Below are 23,720 nucleotides of genomic sequence, written 5' to 3' on the forward strand. Positions count from 1 at the left end.
ATAAAAATTGGGCTTTAGAGTAAAAAACAAACAAACAAACAAACGAAAACATCTCTCTCTTTCACTTCACGTCGTCGAGCTCCGGATCTCATCGGCGTTTCATCATTCTCCGTCGATCTATTCACCGTACGACTCCGTTATTAGGAATCTGTAGATGTCAATTTGAGAGAAAAGACTATCTGTCTCCATTACAACACATTCTCCGCCAGAAAGGACAATGGCGGTGGTGGATGTTCATCGGTTCGCTGAGTCAATCACTTGCCATGCGTGGAGTCCTGATCACTCCAGTATGTTTCTCTCTTCCTTGCCTTTTTGTTTTTTTTTTTAATAATTATATGAGGAGGAGGATCTATAGTTTGGCTGGTAAGAAAGATAGATGAGAGAACTGAATTGCCTTTTATGTTGTTCTAATACATCTTGCTAATCAAATTTCTTCAAAATCCCTAGAATTCAGGATTTTCGGGTCAATGTTTGTTATGTCTGTTTGTCAGTGTCTCTTCTTAGGAACAGTTGGTATCTTCTGTACTAAGCCTGTAACCATTTATGTGCTGTGACATTTGCTTTGTTTTTCTTCCTAGTGGTTGCTCTCTGTCCTAACAATACTCAAGTTCATATCTATAAATCATCATCTCAAGACCAGTGGGAGAGGTTACATGTCCTCCAAAAGGTGAACCTCTATATCTTGAACTTTCATTCCTTTCCTTTCTCTTCTTGAGAATTATTTACTAAATATATTTATTTATTCTCATTTTACTGAAAAGTGTTCTATAGACAGTTTCAATCTTTCTTACAACAAAGTCGTGATAATTGTTTGAATCGTTGTAGCATGACCAAATTGTTTCTGGAATTGACTGGAGCTCAAAATCCAACAAAATCGTCAGTGTTTCTCATGACAGGAACTCGTAAGTTGCAAACTTTTATATACTTTGAGGAAATTGGCCATTTGGGTAACCTTTTACTTCGATTAGTGCTGTGAGAAACTGCAAACCTGTTATTCTTAGTTCTTCACTGTTTTAGTTAGTTAAACTGAGTTTAGAATGCTTCTTGAAGGTACGTGTGGAGCCTGGACGGAGGTGAGTGGGTACCAACTCTTGTTATTCTTAGACTAAATCGTGCTGCACTTTGTGTCCAATGGAGCCCGAAAGGTAAATGTATCAGATCTAAAGTTTTCTGAGTTCTCAAGCTTACTTGTCTATGTAATATGTAAAGTACTTTTCCTATAATTTCTACAGCTTCTAATCTGTGTTCCCATCTTTTTTCTCAATACCTTTAGAGAACAAGTTCGCTGTTGGAAGTGGTGCTAAAACTGTTTGTATTTGCTATTACGAGCAAGAGAATAACTGGTAATTTCTTTTTCTGCTCCTAGTTCTCATTATTAGTCATGGATTTTCCTTGGAATGTTGCCTAAAAATGGCGTTGTTGGTCTATGTAATGGTATTATCTTGTGTTATGTACTGGCATGTTATTAGCACCTATTTTTTTTTTTTTTATCATCTTGGCATGCTTAAACCATGTAATGTGTTGAGGTTTTGGAAAGATCTGGACTATGTGCAATTCTCACAAAGTATATTATTAGTTTCATGTAGAGTTTCGTATTTTAGTTGGCTGACATTGCTTGGCTTTACTGTGTTCAGGTGGGTCAGTAAACTTATCCGGAAAAGGCACGAATCTTCAGTCACATCTGTTGCTTGGCATCCTAATAATGTACGTGCAATTAACACAACCCCCTGTACTTGATGTAGCCAAAATTAATCAGGCCCTCTGCAATTGCTTTCTGTACCAAAAATATTATATTAGTTGGCCACCGAATAGAGTATAGAGTACATGATCCCTAAGATAGAATATCAATCTCCACAAACTAGTTAATCTTCTAAATTATTGTTGCCGGTACCTTTTCATGCTGCTGTTCTCTCTGATTGTCTGTTTTGCATTAGATTCTTCTGGCAACGACATCTACAGATGGAAAATGTCGGGTATTTTCAACATTCATCAAAGGAGTTGATACAAAGTATGCTCATTTCTTGAATGTCTATTTCTAAAACGTTTTCGCAAAAAAATGGGTGTAGTTTCTAATATTTTCTCTCAATGGGCTGATACAGGGATTCAAAAGCAGGCTCACCAGCGGAAACTAAATTTGGGGAGGTTTGATTTGTTTGGCAGGCTTTCCTTCTTTTCGTAAATATCATAATGCTTATGCCATATAACTGTTGCCTTGCCTCTACTCCCTCATCTAATGTTAGGGAGCTTTTTTTCTTTTGTGTATTTGTTGACAGCAAATTCTTCAGCTTGATCTCTCATATTCTTGGGCATTTGGTGTGAAATGGTCTCCAAGTGGAAACACCTTAGCTTATGTAGGTCAGAATATCCTTAAAACTTCAGATGTTTGTCCATTGAGCTCTACTGGAGTTATAAAATGGAACTTCAACTTGGTTGCATAATTTTTACTATACTCTGTCTCACTTCCCTTGTTTCTGTAATCTTGTATAGGCCATAGCTCCATGATTTACTTTGTTGATGATGTTGGTCCTTCTCCTTTAGCCCAAAGCGTTGCATTCCGAGATTTGCCTCTTCGTGATGTGGGTCAGCATCCACTCTTCTTTTACTTTTGGAAACTAGTCTTCTCCATGTGTTATATCCTGAATTTATATGCTACTTTCAATTTGCTTTTTCAGGTCCTGTTTATTTCTGAGAAAATGGTGATAGGTGTTGGATATGACAGCAATCCAATGGTATTTGCTGCAGATGATACTGGAATATGGTGTGTAACTCTCAGAAATATCTGCTTAATTATCTCTTTCTTAACTGTTTGCATATAATCAAATCCTTCAATTAATTTATACTCGTTTACAAATCTTTGTTTATGGTCTGTAGGAGCTTTATCAGATACATCGGAGAGAAGAAAGCGGCATCTTCAAATTCCAGTTACAGTTCGCAGGTACATACCAAATTTTATTTCTTGTTTTTGGTGCAATATGTCTGGTTTTAGCCTTTTCGAATAAAATATGATTGAAATGTACCTTATTCCTGAAGTGTTCCTATAAGATAGTAATCTTTCGGGTTTGTGTAGTTGCTCCTTCTTTTTTCCTTGGGGTTACTACTTTCCACTTGCATTATTTGTCCTGTTTTGTCTAACCCATCTTTTTATTATGTTATGTTTTCAGTTTTCCGAAGCATTTGGAAAATTCTACGGTAGTCAATCAAAGTCTGCAACAGCCAATGATGCTTCTGAATCACGTGGACGCGTTCATGATAACTGCATAAAGTAACTTTTTCTTAAGCTAACTTTACTTTAACCAAATCATTTGCCAGAAGACTGTCTCACTAACTCTTTTACTCGATTCTCCGTTAAGAGCCTGACGTGGAAGTTTACCTGAAAATTGCAGTTCTATTGTGCCTCTGAGCAAAGCAGGGAGTCCTAAAGTTATGCGATTCAGCACTTCAGGTCAGTCACTAATTCAAATGGAATCAGCCGATTCAGTTCTCAAAAAATAAACCAGCAGCTTCATTTACTCGCATATCGGTTTGTTATTTATAGGATTGGATGGCAAAGTAGCCATATGGGATCTGGAGAACATGGAACAAGAACTTGGCAATCAGTTTTAATAAACACACAAATAAAACAAATCTGGATCACAAGCAACGTTTTACTTATTAATTTGTATATCAGATTTCTTTTTTTGACTAAATGCCAGCCTTTTTTTTTTTTATAACTCTTTTTCCAATTTCGTATTTGTTTCACTTTGTAAACTACAATAATAAAAGGCCTTATTTTCTTGGTTTGTGTAAGGGCAGGTATTATTAATAAGTTTCTTGGCTTCATGATTTGATTCATTTAGTTAGCATCTGGTAATACATTTTTCTTTAATAGTACATTTTCAGCATTGTGTCGAAAGGAGTCCATATTGAACCACACATAAAACAATTCGCAAAATTTTCAAGTTCTTGAGAAGAAAAAAAAAGCTTTGGTCCTCCGAACTATGCCATATTTACCACAAAACGTATATTCAAAGACTAATCTTCTCTCAGAGAGCTGACATAAGTGTGATCCAGAAGATCAAATCTGCTGATGTGTAACAGGCAAAACTAATCTTCTTTGAATGTTTCTCACTTATTTGCAAATATAACTACTGTCCTCGTCCTAACCAACTTCCAGAGTACCTACTTTTTAAAGCATAAACTAGAGTTGTAACTCAGAAGCAGATATGCAGAGAAACACGACTTGGAACGATTGATTATATGTCTCCAAGATCCTTCCTTTTCGTCCCATAAGCAATATAGTTGACACTAATATCATCTGACAATAACCATCTTCCTGTTATTGGGTTGTACACAAATCCAGCCATCTCTTTCACCTGCAATACATAGTTTTCTAGTTATCACCTCTAGCAAAATCTATCAGATGAACAATCCTTCTTTTTGTGATATTACCACTTGCCCACATCGAGACATGCATACTGTTGTTTTGGTTTCAGTCGGCTTAAGATTTCTTATTGAAATTGACATAAGTGTTATTGAATGGGGAGGGATAGGCTTACATCGACTGAAGCATGTTGTAATATCATACTCAGTTCTTCAGGAGTTACAAAACTTGACCATTGATGTGTGCCTTTAGGAAGCTGCAAGGTGATTTAATATACAAACAACAAAATGAGTAACCAAGAACACATGAAGTAAGAAAAAGTGTTAAGTGTTAACAGAAGATAAATAAAGTGTGAAACTGAAGATTACCCAACGTAGGATGTACTCTGCTCCAACAATGGTTGATGCATATGCTCGCATAGTGCGATTAACTGTAGAAAGTATTGTAGCCCCATTGGGGATGGTCAATGCTGACAACGACTTGCAGAACTCTGCAGGGTTGGCTACATGCTCGATGACCTTCATTGTAGAAAATCAGAAAATTTGCCATAAATATGATGATATTAGAAGTGAGACATGGAACAGTATAAATATCAGGAAGTTTGACAAAGAGAAAGGGACATGCTGAAAAAGAGATGGACCAGCAAAAGGTACCTCTAAAGAGAGAACAGCATCAAACTTCCTGCCTTCATCCGCTAGCATTTCTGCGCAAGAAAATATTAGTTCGTATTTAAAAAGAGGAGAGGTAACAGATAATCAGCTTCTGTAGAAGAAAATTCCATGTAACACTTTATTTGATCATTATCTAAGATTAGGAAAAAAATACCTGCTGTAGTACATAGGTATTCAATCGTTGAAGTCACTGGATCCATATCCTGCAGTGACATTTTATTGGCATAAAAGAAAGAATAGAAGTCAAGATAGAGAAGGGGTTATATGAACTCTAGTCCTATGCCATAATGTGAAAACGTGTTCACTACTGCACAAGCATTCTGAAAGCTGCCAACCTTGACAGGACTGAAGTGTAGAGTTCAAATAAATAGGTATCCAAGAAAAGTACTTCACCAAATGGAGCACACAATTGCATGTAACATAACAATACAGTCACTGTATAAGTTATCTGAATGATTAATGACACAATTAAAGTAAGAGACCTTACAGCGTGAAGACGAGCAATTTTGACATTCTTATCAACAGCATCAACTCCTGTGACAGTTGCTCCCATCCGTGCTAGAGGCTTCAAAGAAAAAACAACAAGCCACCGCTCACCAAATCTTCTTTATAACTAACAACAATGTCATTTTGAGTGTAACCTCAAACGCTCAACCAACAAGCCCAAAAGGAGAGATCACAAAACTCGAAACTATTACCAACTTTATCTACTTGCTAGACCCTAGATTGGTCTCATACTAGGAAGAACGAAAAAAATCATATGCAAACTAAGGTATGCAGGAGCTCATGAAAAAAATACCTCAGAAAGTAGTCCGCCACCGCAACCTATATCGATAAATCTCAGTCCTTCAAAAGGCTTAGCAGAACTCGGATCCTTACTGGAAAAATAAATAAATTAATCCAACAGAGAAGGATAGAAGAAACCAAACTATTCACAAGAAATGCACCTGAAATGCCTGCATAAGGTCGAGCGGATGAAAGCCAACCGAGTTGGATTCATTTGATGCAACGGTTTAAAGGGCCCTTCAGAATGCCACCTTCGTTTAATAACACAAGAGCAGAGAAATCATGTGAACCTTTATATTCTAAGAATCAATGAATACATTTCTTGAGTCAAGCTTAGTAAACTTATCACATCTTCCAAAACAGTAGCTTGAACTTAAATAGTCTAACAGCTTATAGACCAGATTCAATTGCTTGAATAAAATCCAATTGTTCCAAAACCACTACAACAAGAATCAACCTCAATGAAAAAGATAAAAGCCAAGTATATTTTCAAAGCATCCAACTTTTGATCGTTTCATAGAAATGAAACTCCTTCTCCTTCAAATTAAAAGCACTATAGCTATGTACGAATTTCAAAGCAAACGAGACGAACCATGTATCAGCAATGGCAGAGAATTTGGCAAGTTCATCTTCATTCAAAGATGTTGTTGTTGACGATGTGCTTCGGCTTTTATTAGAAGCTTTGCCTTCAAGCGTTTGCATTTTCGGATGCGAAGAGGAAAAAGATGCAGCCGACGAATCAGTATCTGAAGTCGAGAACAGGCGCTGGTGAAGTAAACACGACGGAGGTATGATTTGGGAAGAAGATAAGCGTCGAGCAGAGAGAAGAAGCCTTTGTAGTTGATTCATCGACTTCGACGCCAACATTTTCGAAAGATCAGAGATGGCTGAGACAAAGAGAAAGCGATCACGAGTTTCGGAAACGGCGGTCGGAAATTACTGACGTCGGCGGAGTAAACGAGCGAAATTGAAGAAGAGGGCAAAATTGGAATTTGGAATTCTTGAAGGATGTAATCTTAATGGGCCTAAAACTATTGTAAGGCCTATTAAATATTGAGATTGATGATAATCAGTAACACAATTAGAGAAAAATATTTAGACTATTTTCCTACTTTTGATATAAAATTTAGTATATTTTTCATAATTCTTCTATAAAATGTTTTATTATTTCATTTTAAAAAATTTGGTCTAAGGAAATAATTAATAGGATCGCACAAAAGTTCAAAAGAGTAGTTTGATTTTGATATGTTGGAATCAGTTTATTTCACTTTCTGCTTATAGTATTTTTTGTAACAAAGGTCCCACGATCGAATGAGAAATCTCATTCTTATATACAATCATTATAATTTAAGAGATCCGGGTAGGCTTTCATTAAAGTGTGTAAATATCACATCGGCACATACAAAAACTAATATATCCTGGATACACAAAATATTAGAGGGCAAAGACATTGGTAATAAATCTTATTTGATAATGTGATATGGTGTGTCCACAAAATCTTTCTTCTTACTAGAGATTAGCGATTTAATACAGTTGATTCAAAGACTAGCAATCCCCTAATGATGGGGATAAATACTTTCAAACCGGACATCCGGGTGAGATAAATAAAGATTCTGACAGTGAATTTTCAGATCCGGATCCGCATAATGAAAAAATTTAGACCCAGATAACGGATATCCGATCCTAAGATTATTTGCAATAGACGTCAATATTTTATGTTGAATTTAAATATGATAATCAAAATCTATTAGAATGTTATAATTTTATTAAAAGTTGAGATATTTTTATACTAGTATATAAGATTTATGGGTCTCTCCTCCATTCATTGCAAATTGATTTTGAATAAGAAGCCATAACTCCTAATAAAATTTGATTTAAGCTTTTAATGAGATTTGTGTTTGTGTCTACGTTATGTGCACTCGAAAGCAGACAATAGTATTTCTACCATCGATCATGATGATAGCTCGGGCATTCTGCCTCTGAATGTCTTAAAAACGTTTTTTCAATTTATTATGTTGGATTTAGTTTGTTCAATGTCTTTCGAATGAACGAGACACATTTTTTACCAGCAATTACGGAAACTTGAATGTTTGGAATGATTGATTAGGTAGAGTAGAATTTTAAAACAAAATGATGATAAATAAAAGTAACTTTTTTGAAAACCTTATTTTATGTATGTATTTCATCAAAATACTAATATCAACTTGACATTTGTTCTACCTTTTCGATTTACTATTCACTAATATTCTATTACACCACACTAATCACAAGGTTCACAACTAATGGTGTATGAAGCGTGTTTGTGCTTCAAACTTTGCAGCGAATATTCAAACTTTTTATCTATAAAAAAGGAAGAGTGTGGGGCATTAAAAGGAGCTGTCTCATAGTTGGTAATGTCAATTAGAAGCTGGCAATACAATACATGTAGGACAATTCAATCATCGACCCATTTGTATAGATAATGCAACCCAATTAGTTCACCTTCATACAAAGAAAAAAAGGCATTTAAACCGAACCGAACCGAACCGACCCAACCCAACCAAACTCGAACCGACTTAAACCGAACCCAAGCTTAGACTCAAACCATTCGGTTGGGTTTATTCTCAACCCAAATGGGTCGGTTCGGCTCGGTTTAAAACCGAACCGAACCGATAACCCAATATGTTTATTTAATTAATTAGTTAATTATATTAATAATATTATAAATAACTAAATATGTGTTTATTTTTACTTCTATAATAATTTGAATAAATGTAAATTAGATTTAATTATCTCTAAAACTCTAACCCTAAAAAACTTAGGGTTCTCCTTCTAACTTATAAAGAGTAAAACTCAAAAAGACTTTCATATTTCATTCTCGATGATATTGCGTGAAGCAATCTTCCGAAATCATGGAAGATTGCTATGTTACGTTGTTGGATTTCATTTTCCTTTTCTTCTAATTACTATGGTTGAGTTTTTTTAGGTTTTTCTTTTCATGGTTAATTTGAATTATTCAATTTAAACTTACAATTTGAACTTGAAATTTAATTACCTTATCAATTTCAATGTTCAAAGACAATAATTTTTTTTGTTTTGTTACATTAATTGATTTTTTGAACCGAACTCAAACCGAACCAAATATAAACTGACCCAAACACAAACCAAACCAAACTAACTTCGGTCGAGTTTGGTTAGAGTTTTACGAAACCCAAATAAACCGAACCAAACCGAACCCAAATCGAATCCAAATTAAACCGAAATGCCCACCCCTAAAAAAAACCCCCAAAATATCTCATTGATAAGCTTATACTCATGACTTTTGTTAATTTATAAAGATTAATGATGTCAATAAGCAAAATCAAGAGAGTTGATAAAGGAAGTCACGTTTGGAGATTCTCTCTATAGTGTTTCGCTGGAGGCGTTGAAACAGCCCTCTTTAACAGCTCACTTGGTTTTCACATTCCTAAATTGTTAAACTCCTCTCAATCTTCTTCTTACTTATTCTATAAATCTCTGTTTCTCTCTGACAATTTATTCCAACGCAAAAAAAAATGGCTGACGCTTTCTTGGAGAAGGCAACTTCTGCTGTCAACGAAGCCAAAGAATCCGTTACAGCCACCGCTGAAACCACTACTGAAACCGCCAGGAGCGCTCTTACTGACGCTCAGAAAACCGTTGAAGCCTCCACTGAAACGGTCAAGACCGAGGCTGAAGCCGCGCCAAAGAAAGCTTCTGATCTGTCTACACAGGTTAAGTCTTGGTCACACCCTTTTACATGTTTCTTTTTTTTGGGGGCCAACAACTAATAAACTCGATCGTGTGATGGTTTGATCAGGCAAAGGATGCAGTGGATAAAGGTCTATCAAGAGGTATAGAAGGAGCCAAATCTTTGCTTCAAGCTTTTGAAGAGAAGAGTAGCGATATTTCCTCAAAGCTCGTTGGAGGTGTTACCAATCTTGTGAGTGGAGCATCAAGCAGCACCGTGGCAAGCCGAGACCTTCCAGTATCTACAGACAATCAGGTCACAGATTTATGCAAAACCCTATTTTCTTAAAACCCTTTAAAAGAAAAATTAAGTTTATTGTCTCTTATACCAAAAGATTGTAATTCTCATCATGTTTTAACAATTGAATATATGCGTTTTGCAGCCTCTGCTAGCGTCTGGCGAAAAAACACCGTGGTGGAAGAATTGTTGTGGAGTTCTTGATTTTTTCAAGAAAGATACTTAAGATAAAAAGATCCAAAAATGACAAATTAACGAGTTTCACAAGATGAAGAAACAGAGCACTAGAAGAAGAAAGAACCCCCATCCTTTTGATTATTTATTTCCTTCCTTTTGATTTTGATTTTGATTTGAGATTGTGTCTATCTGTTTTTGTTTGTTTTATGTTTTGTTGATATCTTGATTGTTTCCCAAGAACTTGTGTAAGAACCCAAAAAAAAAAGACAAATAAAAAGGTAAATTTCTTTGTGATGAGTGTTGGATTCTAAGACCATCTTTATTGGTGGTCTCTTAACACAACTCTTAAGTTAAGAGATATGTCTTATAACTAACAAAAGTCTCTTAAAGTCTCTTAGCTAAGAGACTTTTGTTAGTTATAAGACATATCTCTTAGCTTAAGAGTTGTCCTAAGAGACCATTGATAATGTTGCTCAATGAGCTTCAAAAGCTAATCACAACAAGTTTCTCTAGTCTAAAACGAAACAAGACTTCGTAAAAAAAAAACTTAAGCTCCTGTTTCATGAAGACCTACCTCAAATTCTGATCTTCTTCTCTGACTCTTTCAACGCCTCTTCCACCATACTCATCTTTTTCTCCAATTGATGCTCCACTGTGGGAGAAGTTGTCAATCTACTATTTACTATTTCGCCAATTATGAAAGGTTTTTTTTTTTTTTTTTTTTTTAATCCGTAGTGAATGAGTAAAACAGTCAACAATAAAATTGAAAAGCAATAATGGGATAGGATTCGATTAGGGTTTGAGCTTCAACAATGATTTTTTGAACGAATCAAATGTAAAAACTGATAACTTGATATAGACTGCTTTGTTATGAATGGACGGCTGAGAGAATTCAGGAATCGGCACGATTGATGCAAAGTTCTACAAAAAAAGGAAACGAACCTTTGAGGAACAAAATGAAAAAAAGTAAGAGCAAAATAAATTTACATGAATTTAAAACATTTTATGAAAACCCTTTGACAAAAAAAAATAATTTTAAACATTTTTGTTAAAAAGCTTTCATTAAAATAGAAAGAGAATAAGTCACATATTGTGGTGATCGATATATAATGGTAAAATATTTATTTTTTATTTTATTAATATCAAAGCATATTTAATCCATATTCAGTTGACAAAAGAAAACTTAATCCAATTCTTCTTACAATAACTTTCCTATTTCAACTAAATTGCATCCATTTTTTAATCAAGCAATTAATTTCAGTTAAGAACACGACAAATGGATAAAAAATAATTAGATTTGTCGACATTGATAAAACTGTTTAATTTGAAAGTTACTATTGCAACAAAACATAAAATAGTATATATATATATTAGAAAATTATGTTGACAAAAAAGAAGATAGATTACTCTTTATTTTTTTATTTTTTGTATAAATAAAATTCTGACATGGTAAAAGAGTTCACATATATAGCTATTACCAAATATAAATATTATCAAATGGAATTAGTTCAATACAAGAAATGGCAGTTTGGTTCTGCAGGGTTTGAATTCGAACATGGTATTTGTTTGGAAATTGTGATGAATGCTTTACAAAACTTCATAGACATATCAACGGTTACTATATAATATCAACGATTAGGATCAGAACTGAAAATAACTATCTTCTTTAATTAGACTAAAAAAATCCGGCTTTCAGATTAGATATTACATAACTAAATTAAGGTCATACTAATTAAGTGGATATAAAAACAAAAGCAAAGAAGACGAGAATAGAAGTAGAGAAATGAGAAAGTTGTGGTGGAGGAGGTTGAAGCTTCGGGCTTGGGAGTTGGATGTGACGGTATTCTCCCGAAAAGACCTAATCCATCTTCACTTGTTACGTTCAATATCGATTCACTCGTGCTGCGATTATCACATTCAAAACCTTATCATCTCATAAATTCTTATTATATGTGTATTTAGTAACTTTATAACATATCAATTAGTTTTTGAGAGATTTTTCACCTTGTAGACGGAAAGTGGCATGATCCTAAACCTGTCAACAGAGAGAAACCTTTCATTTAGATGGTTCTTTTCTCGATATACATATATATATATATATATATATATATATATGTGACGAAAAATATTGATATGGAACACATTCTAAACCTCTTGTAGTTTAGATATGTAGCCCGATCATGTGGAAACCGTTAGCATTGCACACAGAAAGTAACTACTGTTTTAGACAAAAAAAAAGTAACTACTGTTTAGAAGCTCTGGTACTAAGTGAATGTTTAGAGTTTTCTTATATCTAATATAGTGAATTCTAAATTTATTATCAGATCTAAAGTCGTAATATAATATGAGGTAAGATGTAGTGTTCAACTTCGTTTATAACTTGTTGATTTGTTTCGTCAATAGCATATTCGTACTTATTGCATCCCGTCATATAATATCCACCATCTTAACTAATTAATTCATGGATCTATAATTGTTTTTTTCTTCCCAATTGACCAATTAATTAAAGTACCATCACTATTATTGGTTGTTACAGTTGACAATATGATACAATCACTAAATTCCAACTAGTAAACATATATAAACATTTATTTACTCAAACATCAATATTTAATTTTTAGCTAGTGTACTACTAGCTAATCCTACAAAATGTAAGAGTTCAAAATTACCAAGTTCGAACACCAACGGTAGAGACAAGAGAGATTGACTAATTAATTTGTTTCCAATCCGGAAGAATTATAGATTTAATGTCTGGTTAAGGAAATATATTCTTTTAAAATAAATTTTTAAATAGAATAGATAGGACTTACTCGGATCAGCACTGATAGTGACAGCAGTTCCATCAAAATTGCAACTACTAGGGATTGGATTCTTCTGGTAATAACTGTTGAAGGCAAAAGAGGCATGTGCTCTCAACGAGTTGGGGTTATAACAATTTCCTCCTTCTTGTATCTCCGAGCAGTCTGCTCCACCGATCCCACATGCATAGTCCAAAGCCGCTTGTAACGCCATTTTTGCAACGTTCTCTCTAGCAACGCACCAGCTCTGATCACCTGGATAGGCTACACCGTGTGGTGGCGATGGAATCGTTAGTGGCGTTGTGGCCACCGCGGAAGCGTCAGAGTCGGAGTTAGGGACCACGGTTGTTGGTGTGGTGGTTGGGTTTGTGGCTAATGGTGTGGTTATGTCTTTTTCTTCTTCTATTGGTTCAATACTAGCTTTTGTACCTGTCAAATCATAGTTAATGTTTTTATTCATTGATTAAGATGTTGAAAACATTAATAATGATGTCTAAGTATAAGATTTGGTTGGTAAAGTTAGAACACTTAAATGTCATGTCTCTAACATTTGTTTCACCAATTTGTAATTATATAAGTGGATACAAAATTTAAACCGTGGTAAAGAAAACAAAAAGTAAAAAAACGAAGACCAAACCATAGAAACCAAAAACAAAAAGACAATAGAGAATCTTTGAACTGAACAAGAAAAAGTAACGACTAGAATATTTGGACTCCACACCAATTCACGTGTAAGAAAAAAAAAAAAAAAAAAGCAACTTCGTGTTTTTGTTTTTTTGAAATTGCAGAAGAATTACCTTTTCAGAGTATTAATAATAACGAAAAGAAAAACACGAACCTCGAAGAATATAAACGGAAAATGGAACTTTACGTAAGAAAATATTTTAGAAAATAATAACAAACTCTGTAGAAGAAAAACAAAACTAACTAAGACATGGATCAGAGTTTAAAAGAACAACAAAAAATCCCTTAGACATAGATTAACTTTCCGCAGCTTTTAAATACCAAACTTCAAGTTATTAAACCTTATTTTATTTTTCTTTTGAATAAACAAAATTTCAAGTTATGGGTTATATATTAAACAGACTTAAAAAATATTTTTAATGTGACTACTTTTCTGGAACAAAAGTTTTCATCTTCTTTGAATGATGGGTTGAAATATGTAACCTGAGCTGAAGAGGAAGGAGAGAAGAAGAAGACTGGTTACTAGTCTGAAGCCTTTTCCCATTCCAAGAAGCTAAACCCAAACTCTTCTTCTCTCTAAAAGCTCTGAATCGTCCCCGTCTTTTGTCAACGAATCTTTCAACGATATTAGTAAGGGCGTGAGGGAGAGAAAGAGAAGCTATGTGTTTAAAACTTGAGTTTATGGAGTTGAAAAAGGAGGGAAGAGTTCTGGAGAAATCAAGGGAGAGAGAGAGAAGTAATGATTTGTTTGGGATTTAGGTTTTTGTGGGCAATGTATAATGTAATGTGGGCTACTTCTAGTGAGTGATGTTAGTAATGATGGTTTTTCTCTCACACTTTTGATTCTTCTATTCCCTGGTTCCTCCTTTCTTTACTTTTTTTTTTTCAATCACAATAAGGACTTTTCCATTAGTTTTCTTTCTTTCTTGAACCTATACATAAGCATAAATAATTGGGTCCCTAAATAATTTGCCGCTAAAATAAGCATAAACAATTTGAGTAGTGGGCCTCAGATAGCTAAAAGATATAAATTTAACTAAAGGTTTTAACATAAACAACAACAACAAAAAAAAAAAAAAACTAGAGACTTAAACAAAAGGGAGAATTTGCCAAGTGGTAATAGTCTGAGATTTTAGTTTGGTAAAAGACAGAACAGTACTTGCCGGAAAAGAGATCTATACTGTGTATGTAATAACGATTAAACTAGCTATAAATGATTACTAATACACTTAATGATATGATATATATTCAGTCAATTTGATATTTTGGATGATCACAAAAAGTTGGTTACAAAAGAAAATGACAAACTTCAAATATTTAAAGTCGCAGAGGTTGAAGTTTATCGAAGATTTATGAGTTGTGGTCATAGTCAAAAGGATGTCTCAGATTATGATAACCTAGAAAGTTAAAACAATAATAATGAATGAAATTCTGAAAAAAAAAATAGATTTTATACTCATTACACAGCCACAAAGTTCAGTAATTATAACATTTTTAGCTAGGATTTCATAGTGCTAATATACGTATGAAATAATATTGATCGGTCAAACTATGCCATCCGAGAAGATCTGAAGATTGCACGTCTAAAAATTCACCTGATCCAAGTTGCCAAATTTTGTTATACATGGATGTGAATTTTATTGAAGGTAACTCTACTCAAAATGTTACGCCAGCCACCCCCACAATTACGGCTTTTTGATAGCTTCGACCTAAAAGATATACTATAATATTTTATTTTGTTTAGTTTCAACCTTTTAGGATTTTGTAAGATTTTTAGTATAGTATATTTAATTTTCTACTTTAGTAAATTAGTATATTCTCTATTTCTTTCCGGTAAATCTATCGATAACTCCACGAGTTCAAAAACCTTGATGACTTCCACATTCTTACAGTGACGAGTTTCTTGTGTCATCGACGAGTTTCTTGTGTCATCGTCGTTATTTTCAGTACGTCACTTTCTCATTCCACATCGATATTCGCCTACAATTGGATATAATGGAATGGTTCATTTATTATATATCAATAATTTATGTTTATATGTCTAATTTGAATTGTCACACACAAAAACAAATGTCCAACTTGAATTAATCCCGCCATGCATGCATGATCCATGAGATCTACTCTCTTATCTATGTTTGAACTTAAGCGCTCTTGCTTTGTTAAAGCGATTTTCAAAGAAAAAAAACGATATTCATTCTTGAAATAAAAAGTAATTTGAAGCAACAAAGTTTGATGTAACTTATCAAAAAAAAAACACAAAAGTTTAATGTAATACCGAATTTGAAATAAAGGCTATGATTGGTAACCAATTTTAAAGCTGTACAGCTTTGACAGTTACCAATCACAAAAGCTTTATGAAAAGCGGTACACTAAAAAAAAAAAAAAAAAAAAAAAACTGTTTTTTTGGACAAAAACAAAAATAAATTAAAACGGTTACGGTTAAATACAGTTATGGACGGTTACGATTAAATACGGTTATAACGGTTACGGTTAAATACGGTTATAACGGTTACGGTTACGGTTACGGTTACGTTTACAACGGTTACGGATAATTATGGTTATAGTTATTTGATGACTACAATACGGTTAATATCGGAGGCGAAATCTTACGAGGTACCTAACTTATTATAATACTTTTCATAAAATCAAAATGTATGTTACAAACCAAATTTTCTTCATCTCGAGCAAAATAACAGTATAACATATTTGTTTGAGAAAAAGATCATTTTTTATAACGTAGATTTTTTCATATGCGGTACCATTTACTTTTTTGAAAATCTTAATCTGAATATTCGATAATTTTTTTTGTATTATATGGAGTTACAATTATATTTTTAAAGTTTTAACTATGCGGTTAACCATATGGTTAAATAACGATTTTCATATGTTTACCGTTAATTAACGGTTACGGTTAATATATATTTTTAACTGTAATTAATTATTTTTTACGGTTACGTTTTTTAACCATTTTATACGGTTACGGTTGAGAAACGGTCCGGTTACGGTACAACATATGGTTACGGTTAGCTTTTGGTCATGCCTAGTAAGCATGACCAAAAGCTAACCATAACCGTATTTTGGATCGTAACTAGACCGTTTTTCAACCGTAACTGTATAAAACGGTTAAAACCTATAATCATTCACCGTAAAACTAGATTAGTTACGGTTAAAAAAAATATACTAACCGTAACCGTTAATATACCGGAAACGTATCAAAACCGTTATTTAACAGTACGATTAGCCGCACGGTTAACCGTATTATTAACCGCATAATTAAACTTTATAAAATATAATTGTAGCTATGTATAATGCAAAAAAAAAAAAGTCTCGAATGTTCAGATAAAGATTTCCGAAAAAGTAAATAATACAGTCTATGAAAAAATCTCATTTGAAATAATGGTTTTTTTCTCAAACAATTATTTTGGAATGTTATATTACTCAAAATAAAGAAAATTTTATTTATTATAGGACTAGTAAATTCATATTATTATTCTAACAATAAAATATTGTTCATTCTATATAATCTTAATTTTCATATGTAATTATATACTAAAGTACATTTCTATATAATTTTTTCTTTCTTTCTAAATTTTTAATATTATTTATTATGTGTACCGCTATGATGTTTTTAATCATAATAAATTTTTAAAATTTGTTATGCGTTATTTTTTTGTACAGCTTTCGTGTTTTATTCTTTTGTACAGTTTTACACTATTCCCTAACAGCTAACAGCTCCAGCTAACCGCTCCAGCTAACAGCTAACAGCTTGTTACCAATCAGACCCAAAAAAGGTAACTAAACGATAATAGAATACTCTTTAGTTTGTTAAATATAGCAAATTGATTGATTTAACTTTATGCTGATGTAGGACCCAAATATGTTACAAACTCATAACTTTTGACTAATCTCACACCAACTTTGTGTATTTATTATTCACATTTATGTTGTTGTACATTATTCATTCAAATCCACGTTACTGTCTCATTCCAACCTCTAGGTAATTAACTAGGGTTAATTTAATATAAATACATAGAAGAATGAAAAATAAAGAAACTAGCCATCATTAATTATTATTTAGTTCTCTCTCTTCCTTTTTTCAAAAATGCTAAAACTACCCCTTCTTATATATATACGTTAACAAAAAAGATAACGAGATAAACATTTTAGTTGGATTCCGACAATAGTTCTGGTCAAATTTTCGGTAATGAATCAGTTTCTATTTTAGATAGTTAATTATTTTGTTAGCATGATATCTATTTTTTGTTTAATATGTTAAATAATTTGATATCGCGATAAATTTACACATTATATATTAAATATGTTTATTGATTTAAAATTGTGAATCAATATTTTATTTATTTATGTATATATATATATCAGTTCAATGAAAAACGATTAGTCTTTCTTTTACATGATTAACATGATAACATTTATAACAACATGTTATATATAATGTTAACGAGCTAACATATTAAATATCCGAATAATATTTGTATGAACATGGTAAGATAGTTTATATATGGATAATATCAATATTAACGTGTAACTTATAAATAATATTCACCAATAGATAATTGATAACGAGATTAGCATGATAACAAAAAAAATAACCGGTTTGTTTTACATCTGCTCACCAACGAAGTAGGCTGAGAAGACGGCGACACTTATATGAAGCCTAGGAAAAGCATGTCCAATTGGATTCGAAAGCAACATATGCTTTTTTATACATCTCTTCGCCTTGTCGGAAGAACCCAAAAGCTTTATCATTTTTTCAGGATGAATCTTGACCGTCCGTTATCTCTTTCGTGTTTGCCTCCGAACTCTTGAAGAAACACAACAAAATTGTCGGAAAATGCATATCATTGATGATGATAATAACATACATAGTAAGAGATGCAAAGCTTATTCGACGACATTGATGTTTTGTTGGAGAGATGATGGAGGTGATAAGAGAAGAGACGTCGGAGGAGACACTGAAAAAACATGATCGAAGAAGAGAAAAACCTATACTCATTTTTGATCTTCATCTCCCTTAAATCGAAAACCAGTCACCTTAATCTTTGACTTCGCCGAATCAAAATTACCACGGTCAAAAGTACCACCCTCTCGAAACCATGATTTAATTTACCGTCACAATGGAGCCACACAACTCACTCGTTTTGCTTCTCCAGTCAGTTTCGGTTCTCCACCAAAAAGATTTCTCAATTTCACCACTTGTGTCAATATTAATTGTGGTTTTGTTGGTTTCGTGGAGAAAGAAAGAAAGAGGAGAAGATAAAGAGAAGTGATAAGAATGTCTTAAGGGTGCTATTGTCTTTTGTATATACACAGTAAATGTCAAATAGTGTGGAGGAGAGAGAATTAATTATTGAATCTTTCGTTGGCATTTCTTATAGATTTCCTTTAACTATCTATAGTTATATTTAAAAAAATTTAGACCTTTATTATTAAAGTTTGTATCTTTATTTGCAGTGGATGCGGAATTACCTTGTTGAAAAGTTGCGGTAATATTTGCAATATTATAAGGTTAAAATGTGCATTTAATTTAGAGAATTGATAAAGTAACCAAAGATACAACTTTCGGTGTTGCAAAGTAATGATAAGAAAAGAATAAAATTGGTTCACTGTTTCTTCTCTTTATTTGAGTAATAATAAGGTACGGAATGAGGAATTCACATGAATATGAGAGCAAGTGGGGCACGAATTGGTTAGCAACAACATAGGAAATGAAAAAATAGTTTATTTCGGGCCGAATCTATCCAAATTTAGATTGATATAAATCTCATGGTTGTATGAAAAGAATATATCACTCCTTTTTTGAACTGAATTATTTTTAAAGAGTTTTCAATTTTCATTAAAGAATTGTGTGGATACAAACTTTGGATCGACAACTTCAGGTTTTACAAAATCACCAAGAGAAGCTAAATTTTTCCATAGAGGAGGTTTTGTAAATTATTGTGTTTATTAAATGATCTAATGGTAATTTAGGTTAGGTGGAAAGCGAATAATGTCTCTTTTATATTTTAAACACAGAGAAATCTGGTGGGAGTATGTTGTATCTTTTAGATTTTACTACTAATGCAACTTTCGTTCCAGTTTTCTATTGTAACCATGTAGACAGAAATATAAATGTAGCTCTAGTGAAAGTGTCAAAATGGTTTAATATGTCCGCTAAGGAATGCACACTAGTCGAAAACGTCAAAGACTTGCTAATTGATTGTATTTTTTTTGTCAAAAAGTATGTATGTCTATAAATCTTCAATTATTTTTATCTTAGAAAATAATAAGTCAAGAGTGATTTTAAAGATCCCTATTATCCAATACGAAAAGAATTTGTTACATCGTAAGTTCCCCTAAAAACTCTATGATATTTGTTATAGACAGAGTCAAACGAAAGTTCTTAACCTCTTATGCTACATCTTTGGATACAACTAAATCTTCTTGCACTCTTTTAAAAACGCATTTCGTAAAACAAAAAAGATAAATGAGAATGCAGAAGCTTGAGATCTTACTGTTTCACACTCTCATTGATTCATCATCTTTATCACCACAAAGACTCAGAGTGATGAACAGAATCATATCATCACAAGGAACAGAATTGATCCAGCACAAACTCTCTCAACACACTTCCTTCTTCGGCATCAAGCTATGGATCCTCATTACAGCTTCTGCCTCCATAGCCTTCCTCTTAGTTCTCATCATTTCTGTCCTCCTCTGTTTCATCTTTCACAGGAGAAGGTGTAGACAAGAACCATTCAGACTAAGATCAAAGCTTTGTCTGCCTTTATCACACATTCCCATAAATAACAAACGACAGATTCCATACAACCGTTGCGGCGATGATGTAGAGAGCCAGAGAATCTCTCAGGTTGGTTGGTCCTCTGCTCATCTTTCCTACTACACACGCAGCTTCTCCTCTACCGGCAGCTTTGGAAGCTTCAATGTGTTTACGTTCTTGGAGATCAAGAACGTGACAGATAGTTTTGCAGATTATAATCTGATTACTACAGGAGATTCTTCAACGGTGTATCGCGGAATCTTGATGGGTACAGTCACTGTTGCTGTCAAACGGTTCTTCCCCATCCATCAAAGGTTTTTACATTTTTGCTTGACCCCTTCATATATCTTAGAATCTTAATATTTTTTGATCTGAGATCCGAGTAAAAATCAGGTATGAAGATAAAGATTTCATAACAAAAGCTGAGATGATTGCAAATGTTAGACACAAGAATGTTGTGAGACTTCTTGGATACTGCATTGAAGGAGATGAGAGGTATATAAATATATTACCTCTGATGTGTGACTTGCGTTAGAATGTAGACTCATAGTTAAGTCTGAATAAATTTTAGGGTTCTTGTTTATGAATACGCTGAGAAAGGCGATTTGCACGAATGGCTTCATGGATCTTCCGGGAGAAATCGGCCTCTGACCTGGAGGAAGAGGATGAAGATCATTCAAGGAGTAGCAAAAGGGTTTGATATGATCATGACACATTTTGTTTTCTTGATTTCTTTTATGTATGAATGATTGTGATGGTTTAATTATCTTTTTGTTTTGATCAGCCTCGCGTATTTTCACGAGGACATAGAACCAAAGATCACTCATCAAGACATAAGACCAAGCAAGATTCTTCTTGATTATCAATGGAACCCTAAGATACTTGATGTTGGATTCATTGGTCACAGTGATATTCCAACTTCGATTCCTTCACCTAGTAATCTGGATGAGAAAATCGACGTTTATTCCTTCGGGACTTTGATAATGGAGCTTGTCTCTGGAAGAGTCTCTGTAGACCAAAGTTCACCACATGTGAGAGTTCATATACATAATACATATTTTATCACAAAGCCAATGTTAGCTTACCGGAAACAATGTTGTTCTTGGCAGGTTTATCTAGTGGACTGGATCAAAGAGATGGTGGCAAATCATATGATAGTAGATGTTCTTGATCCTAGCCTTCCCGAATTTCCTACAATAAAGGAACTCAAACGGATTGTGTTGATTGCCTTGCGCTGTGTCGATCTCGAGGTAGAAGAGAGACCTAAAATGGGAGATGTGATTCACATGCTCCAACCACATGACTTGCTGTTGAGTAACAATGTAATAAAACTTTTGACATTTAGTTTCTTGTTCCCCAAGCTAAAAAGATAGTAATCCTTATTTTGTTCTTTCTCTGATGCCAGGCAATACAGAAGCCTCAGAAGGTTACCCGGTCACACGAGGTTTCTGCAGTAAGTATTAGACAATGAGTCCCAAGCAGCAATAAATGATTGCTAACTTAAGATCTTCTGCTATGTATTTTATGTTACAGCAGTCTCAGTTGTATTGATTTGTTTTGCATCCCTTATTCGAGTTTATGTAGGATTTTGCTTATTGTAATTGCAAGAGCCAACTTTGTGACGTATTTTACAAGCATATTAAGTCAAGGCTCTGAAACGCAGCTTGTTATATGACTTCTCTATATACCACATGTGTTGCTATTGAAGAAGGTTGATGCGGGATGGTAATCAAGAAGATAAATTTCTTCAACCATATATGTAGAGGAACACTAACAAAATAGAAACAAATTATAATTTCTATAAAGTATTAAACAACGATTTCATAATCTTGGTTTCCAAAGAACTTGAATAACAATATAAAAACTATAGAATAATGAAGTTTGAAGCCTAATGACATATATGATCCTTACTATAGATCAGAGATTGATTACATCTTGAAAGGAGATCACAGTCTTGAATTGAGTGGAGAAAAGAAGCTGAGATGATGGTGAAACCCTATACATAGATTCTAACTCTTTTCTCATCCGCCTTTCATCTTCACCAGAAGTAGTTGATTCAATGGAGATTCTAGCTCTTTTTAAACACTTAGAGTTGGCCAGTATATATTTTACGACTTCTTTCTCTTCGTAATGTCCTCCATATTGTTTCCACTCAAAGATCTCAAGATGGGCTGATAAACACTCTGGAAAAGAACTTTGTCGGTTGAACAAACGTGGGAAACCCTCATGTCGTATATTTGACTGTGAAGCAACATTAAAGAATGATATTAATATGATGTAACTAATATGTTTAGTTCAATTGAAATTTATTTGTCCATCAAAACTGTATGTGAGGGGGGTACGAACCGTGTCGATGCGAAGAACTTTTAGTTTAGGAGAATTTTGAAGAAAATGCATGAATGGTTCCAACCATTGTATCCGAATTGGACGAATAGTACACGTTCTAAGCTGGGAGAACTTAATGGAGGTACAATACGGATCCTGCAATGAACATATATAACAACAAATAAGTAGACTTTGGAAATTTGATCATCATAATAACAATAAGATCAATGAATAAAAAAAAAAAAGTGAGCTTGAAATTAAAGGCACTATGCGTACAGTTTTAGATCTCAAATATAACTTGAGATACATGACGGAGGAAAGAGATGCCATAAACTTGTCATCAAGATAACAATTTAAGCCAACAAGGGCATAATCAAGGCGAGGTTCGTTTTCAATGGAGCAAGAGTTTCCCGAATGATCTTGGATGAAGAGTTTTCTTAAAGTTGCAGAACCAATAACCAAAGATCCAACATTCCCTACTCCTAGTTTCAAGTAAATATAACATAAGGTCTCTAGAGAAGGCACGTTCACACTAAACATTGTCACGTTGTCTTGGTCATGTCTTTCTACATATAAATGCTTGAGAATACGACAACCTGATAAAAACCTAACAAGAGAATCTTCATCTTTATATACGACAGACTCAAGGGAAAGAGTTTTTAGGGATGGGAGGCAAACTGGAGAAGGAACATCCACGAGAATCTTGTCGGAAACGTAAAGAGAAACAAGTTTATCGCATATGTAAAAGCTCTCCGGCAAGCTGATAGGCTTTGACAACTAGCTGAGCTTGAACCGAAGCTTATGCGCCCTGCACTTAACTACATTGACAAGAAACTTTCCAACATCATTATCAGGACATCTTGCACCGAGTTCTATAATCAAGCTTTCTATTACAGGAGCCTTATGAAGTTGCAATGACTGGTCCATAAACCACCAAACACTTCCTTTCTTTCGATGATTATAGTCACTATCCATGTACGTGAGTTGTGGTACCATCTTCCAAATAGATTGCCATCGTTTGGACAAAAGCATGGTAACCACTGCATCCTCTGTAGAGAGATACGACAATATCTTGATGAGCAAATCATCGGGTAATTCACTAATCGTCGTCCCAACCATTGGTGCAGCTTTGTCCCAACCTATCATCTTATTCTCA

The 23,720-nt window shown here is 33.8% G+C and overlaps 7 protein-coding genes across 8 annotated transcripts; 4 read left to right on the forward strand and 3 right to left on the reverse strand.

The window, feature by feature from the left end:
• On the forward strand, positions 1 to 3,779 carry LOC9315353 (actin-related protein 2/3 complex subunit 1A). The gene is made up of 15 exons (XM_021028963.1): positions 1 to 287; positions 579 to 667; positions 826 to 902; positions 1,051 to 1,145; positions 1,274 to 1,343; positions 1,635 to 1,704; positions 1,935 to 2,008; positions 2,100 to 2,142; positions 2,274 to 2,355; positions 2,488 to 2,576; positions 2,673 to 2,758; positions 2,872 to 2,935; positions 3,162 to 3,262; positions 3,384 to 3,442; positions 3,536 to 3,779. The coding sequence occupies exons 1-15, from the start codon at positions 218 to 220 to the stop codon at positions 3,601 to 3,603; spliced, it is 1,137 nt and encodes a 378-aa protein (XP_020884622.1). The 5' UTR covers positions 1 to 217; the 3' UTR covers positions 3,604 to 3,779.
• Positions 3,780 to 3,947: 168 nt separating this feature from the next.
• On the reverse strand, positions 3,948 to 6,818 carry LOC9315354 (ubiquinone biosynthesis O-methyltransferase, mitochondrial). Its single transcript, XM_021028964.1, has 9 exons — positions 6,410 to 6,818; positions 5,979 to 6,068; positions 5,831 to 5,909; positions 5,519 to 5,596; positions 5,186 to 5,234; positions 5,014 to 5,063; positions 4,729 to 4,878; positions 4,536 to 4,616; positions 3,948 to 4,352 (listed from the first exon to the last, which is right to left on the reverse strand). The coding sequence occupies exons 1-9, from the start codon at positions 6,682 to 6,684 to the stop codon at positions 4,233 to 4,235; spliced, it is 972 nt and encodes a 323-aa protein (XP_020884623.1). The 5' UTR covers positions 6,685 to 6,818; the 3' UTR covers positions 3,948 to 4,232.
• A 561-nt stretch (positions 6,819 to 7,379) lies between these two features.
• On the forward strand, positions 7,380 to 8,081 carry LOC110229283. The gene is given in 2 exon segments (XM_021029053.1): positions 7,380 to 7,412; positions 7,998 to 8,081. Coding segments are annotated over 2 exon segments (117 nt in total).
• A 1,011-nt stretch (positions 8,082 to 9,092) lies between these two features.
• LOC9317206 lies at positions 9,093 to 10,276 on the forward strand. Its single transcript, XM_002879241.2, has 3 exons — positions 9,093 to 9,548; positions 9,635 to 9,820; positions 9,948 to 10,276. The coding sequence occupies exons 1-3, from the start codon at positions 9,351 to 9,353 to the stop codon at positions 10,026 to 10,028; spliced, it is 465 nt and encodes a 154-aa protein (XP_002879287.1). The 5' UTR covers positions 9,093 to 9,350; the 3' UTR covers positions 10,029 to 10,276.
• Positions 10,277 to 11,584: 1,308 nt separating this feature from the next.
• LOC9315355 (major pollen allergen Ole e 10) lies at positions 11,585 to 15,351 on the reverse strand. 2 transcript variants are annotated; one of them, XR_002332342.1, is made up of 5 exons: positions 13,945 to 15,351; positions 12,790 to 13,206; positions 12,131 to 12,197; positions 11,984 to 12,014; positions 11,821 to 11,881 (listed from the first exon to the last, which is right to left on the reverse strand). XR_002332342.1 is itself a non-coding variant. In XM_002881093.2 (4 exons), exons 1-4 carry the CDS (start codon positions 14,003 to 14,005, stop codon positions 11,692 to 11,694), a joined length of 699 nt encoding a protein of 232 aa, XP_002881139.1. In that variant the 5' UTR covers positions 14,006 to 15,351; the 3' UTR covers positions 11,585 to 11,691. The 2 variants fall into 2 exon arrangements, 1 of the variants encoding a protein (XP_002881139.1); XM_002881093.2 differs by lacking the exon at positions 12,131 to 12,197 and having other exon boundaries at positions 11,585 to 11,881.
• Positions 15,352 to 19,691: 4,340 nt separating this feature from the next.
• LOC9317207 (putative receptor-like protein kinase At2g30940) lies at positions 19,692 to 21,924 on the forward strand. Its single transcript, XM_002879242.2, has 6 exons — positions 19,692 to 20,553; positions 20,633 to 20,734; positions 20,811 to 20,933; positions 21,024 to 21,270; positions 21,349 to 21,561; positions 21,645 to 21,924. Exons 1-6 carry the CDS (start codon positions 19,946 to 19,948, stop codon positions 21,708 to 21,710), a joined length of 1,359 nt encoding a protein of 452 aa, XP_002879288.2. The 5' UTR covers positions 19,692 to 19,945; the 3' UTR covers positions 21,711 to 21,924.
• Positions 21,925 to 22,010: 86 nt separating this feature from the next.
• On the reverse strand, positions 22,011 to 23,720 carry LOC9315356 (putative F-box/FBD/LRR-repeat protein At1g22000). The gene is made up of 3 exons (XM_002881094.2): positions 22,841 to 23,720; positions 22,586 to 22,720; positions 22,011 to 22,480 (listed from the first exon to the last, which is right to left on the reverse strand). The coding sequence occupies exons 1-3, from the start codon at positions 23,102 to 23,104 to the stop codon at positions 22,157 to 22,159; spliced, it is 723 nt and encodes a 240-aa protein (XP_002881140.1). The 5' UTR covers positions 23,105 to 23,720; the 3' UTR covers positions 22,011 to 22,156.

This window comes from Arabidopsis lyrata (assembly GCF_000004255.2).
Source record: "Arabidopsis lyrata subsp. lyrata unplaced genomic scaffold ARALYscaffold_4, whole genome shotgun sequence".
In the NCBI taxonomy this organism is placed as follows: domain Eukaryota; kingdom Viridiplantae; phylum Streptophyta; class Magnoliopsida; order Brassicales; family Brassicaceae; genus Arabidopsis; species Arabidopsis lyrata.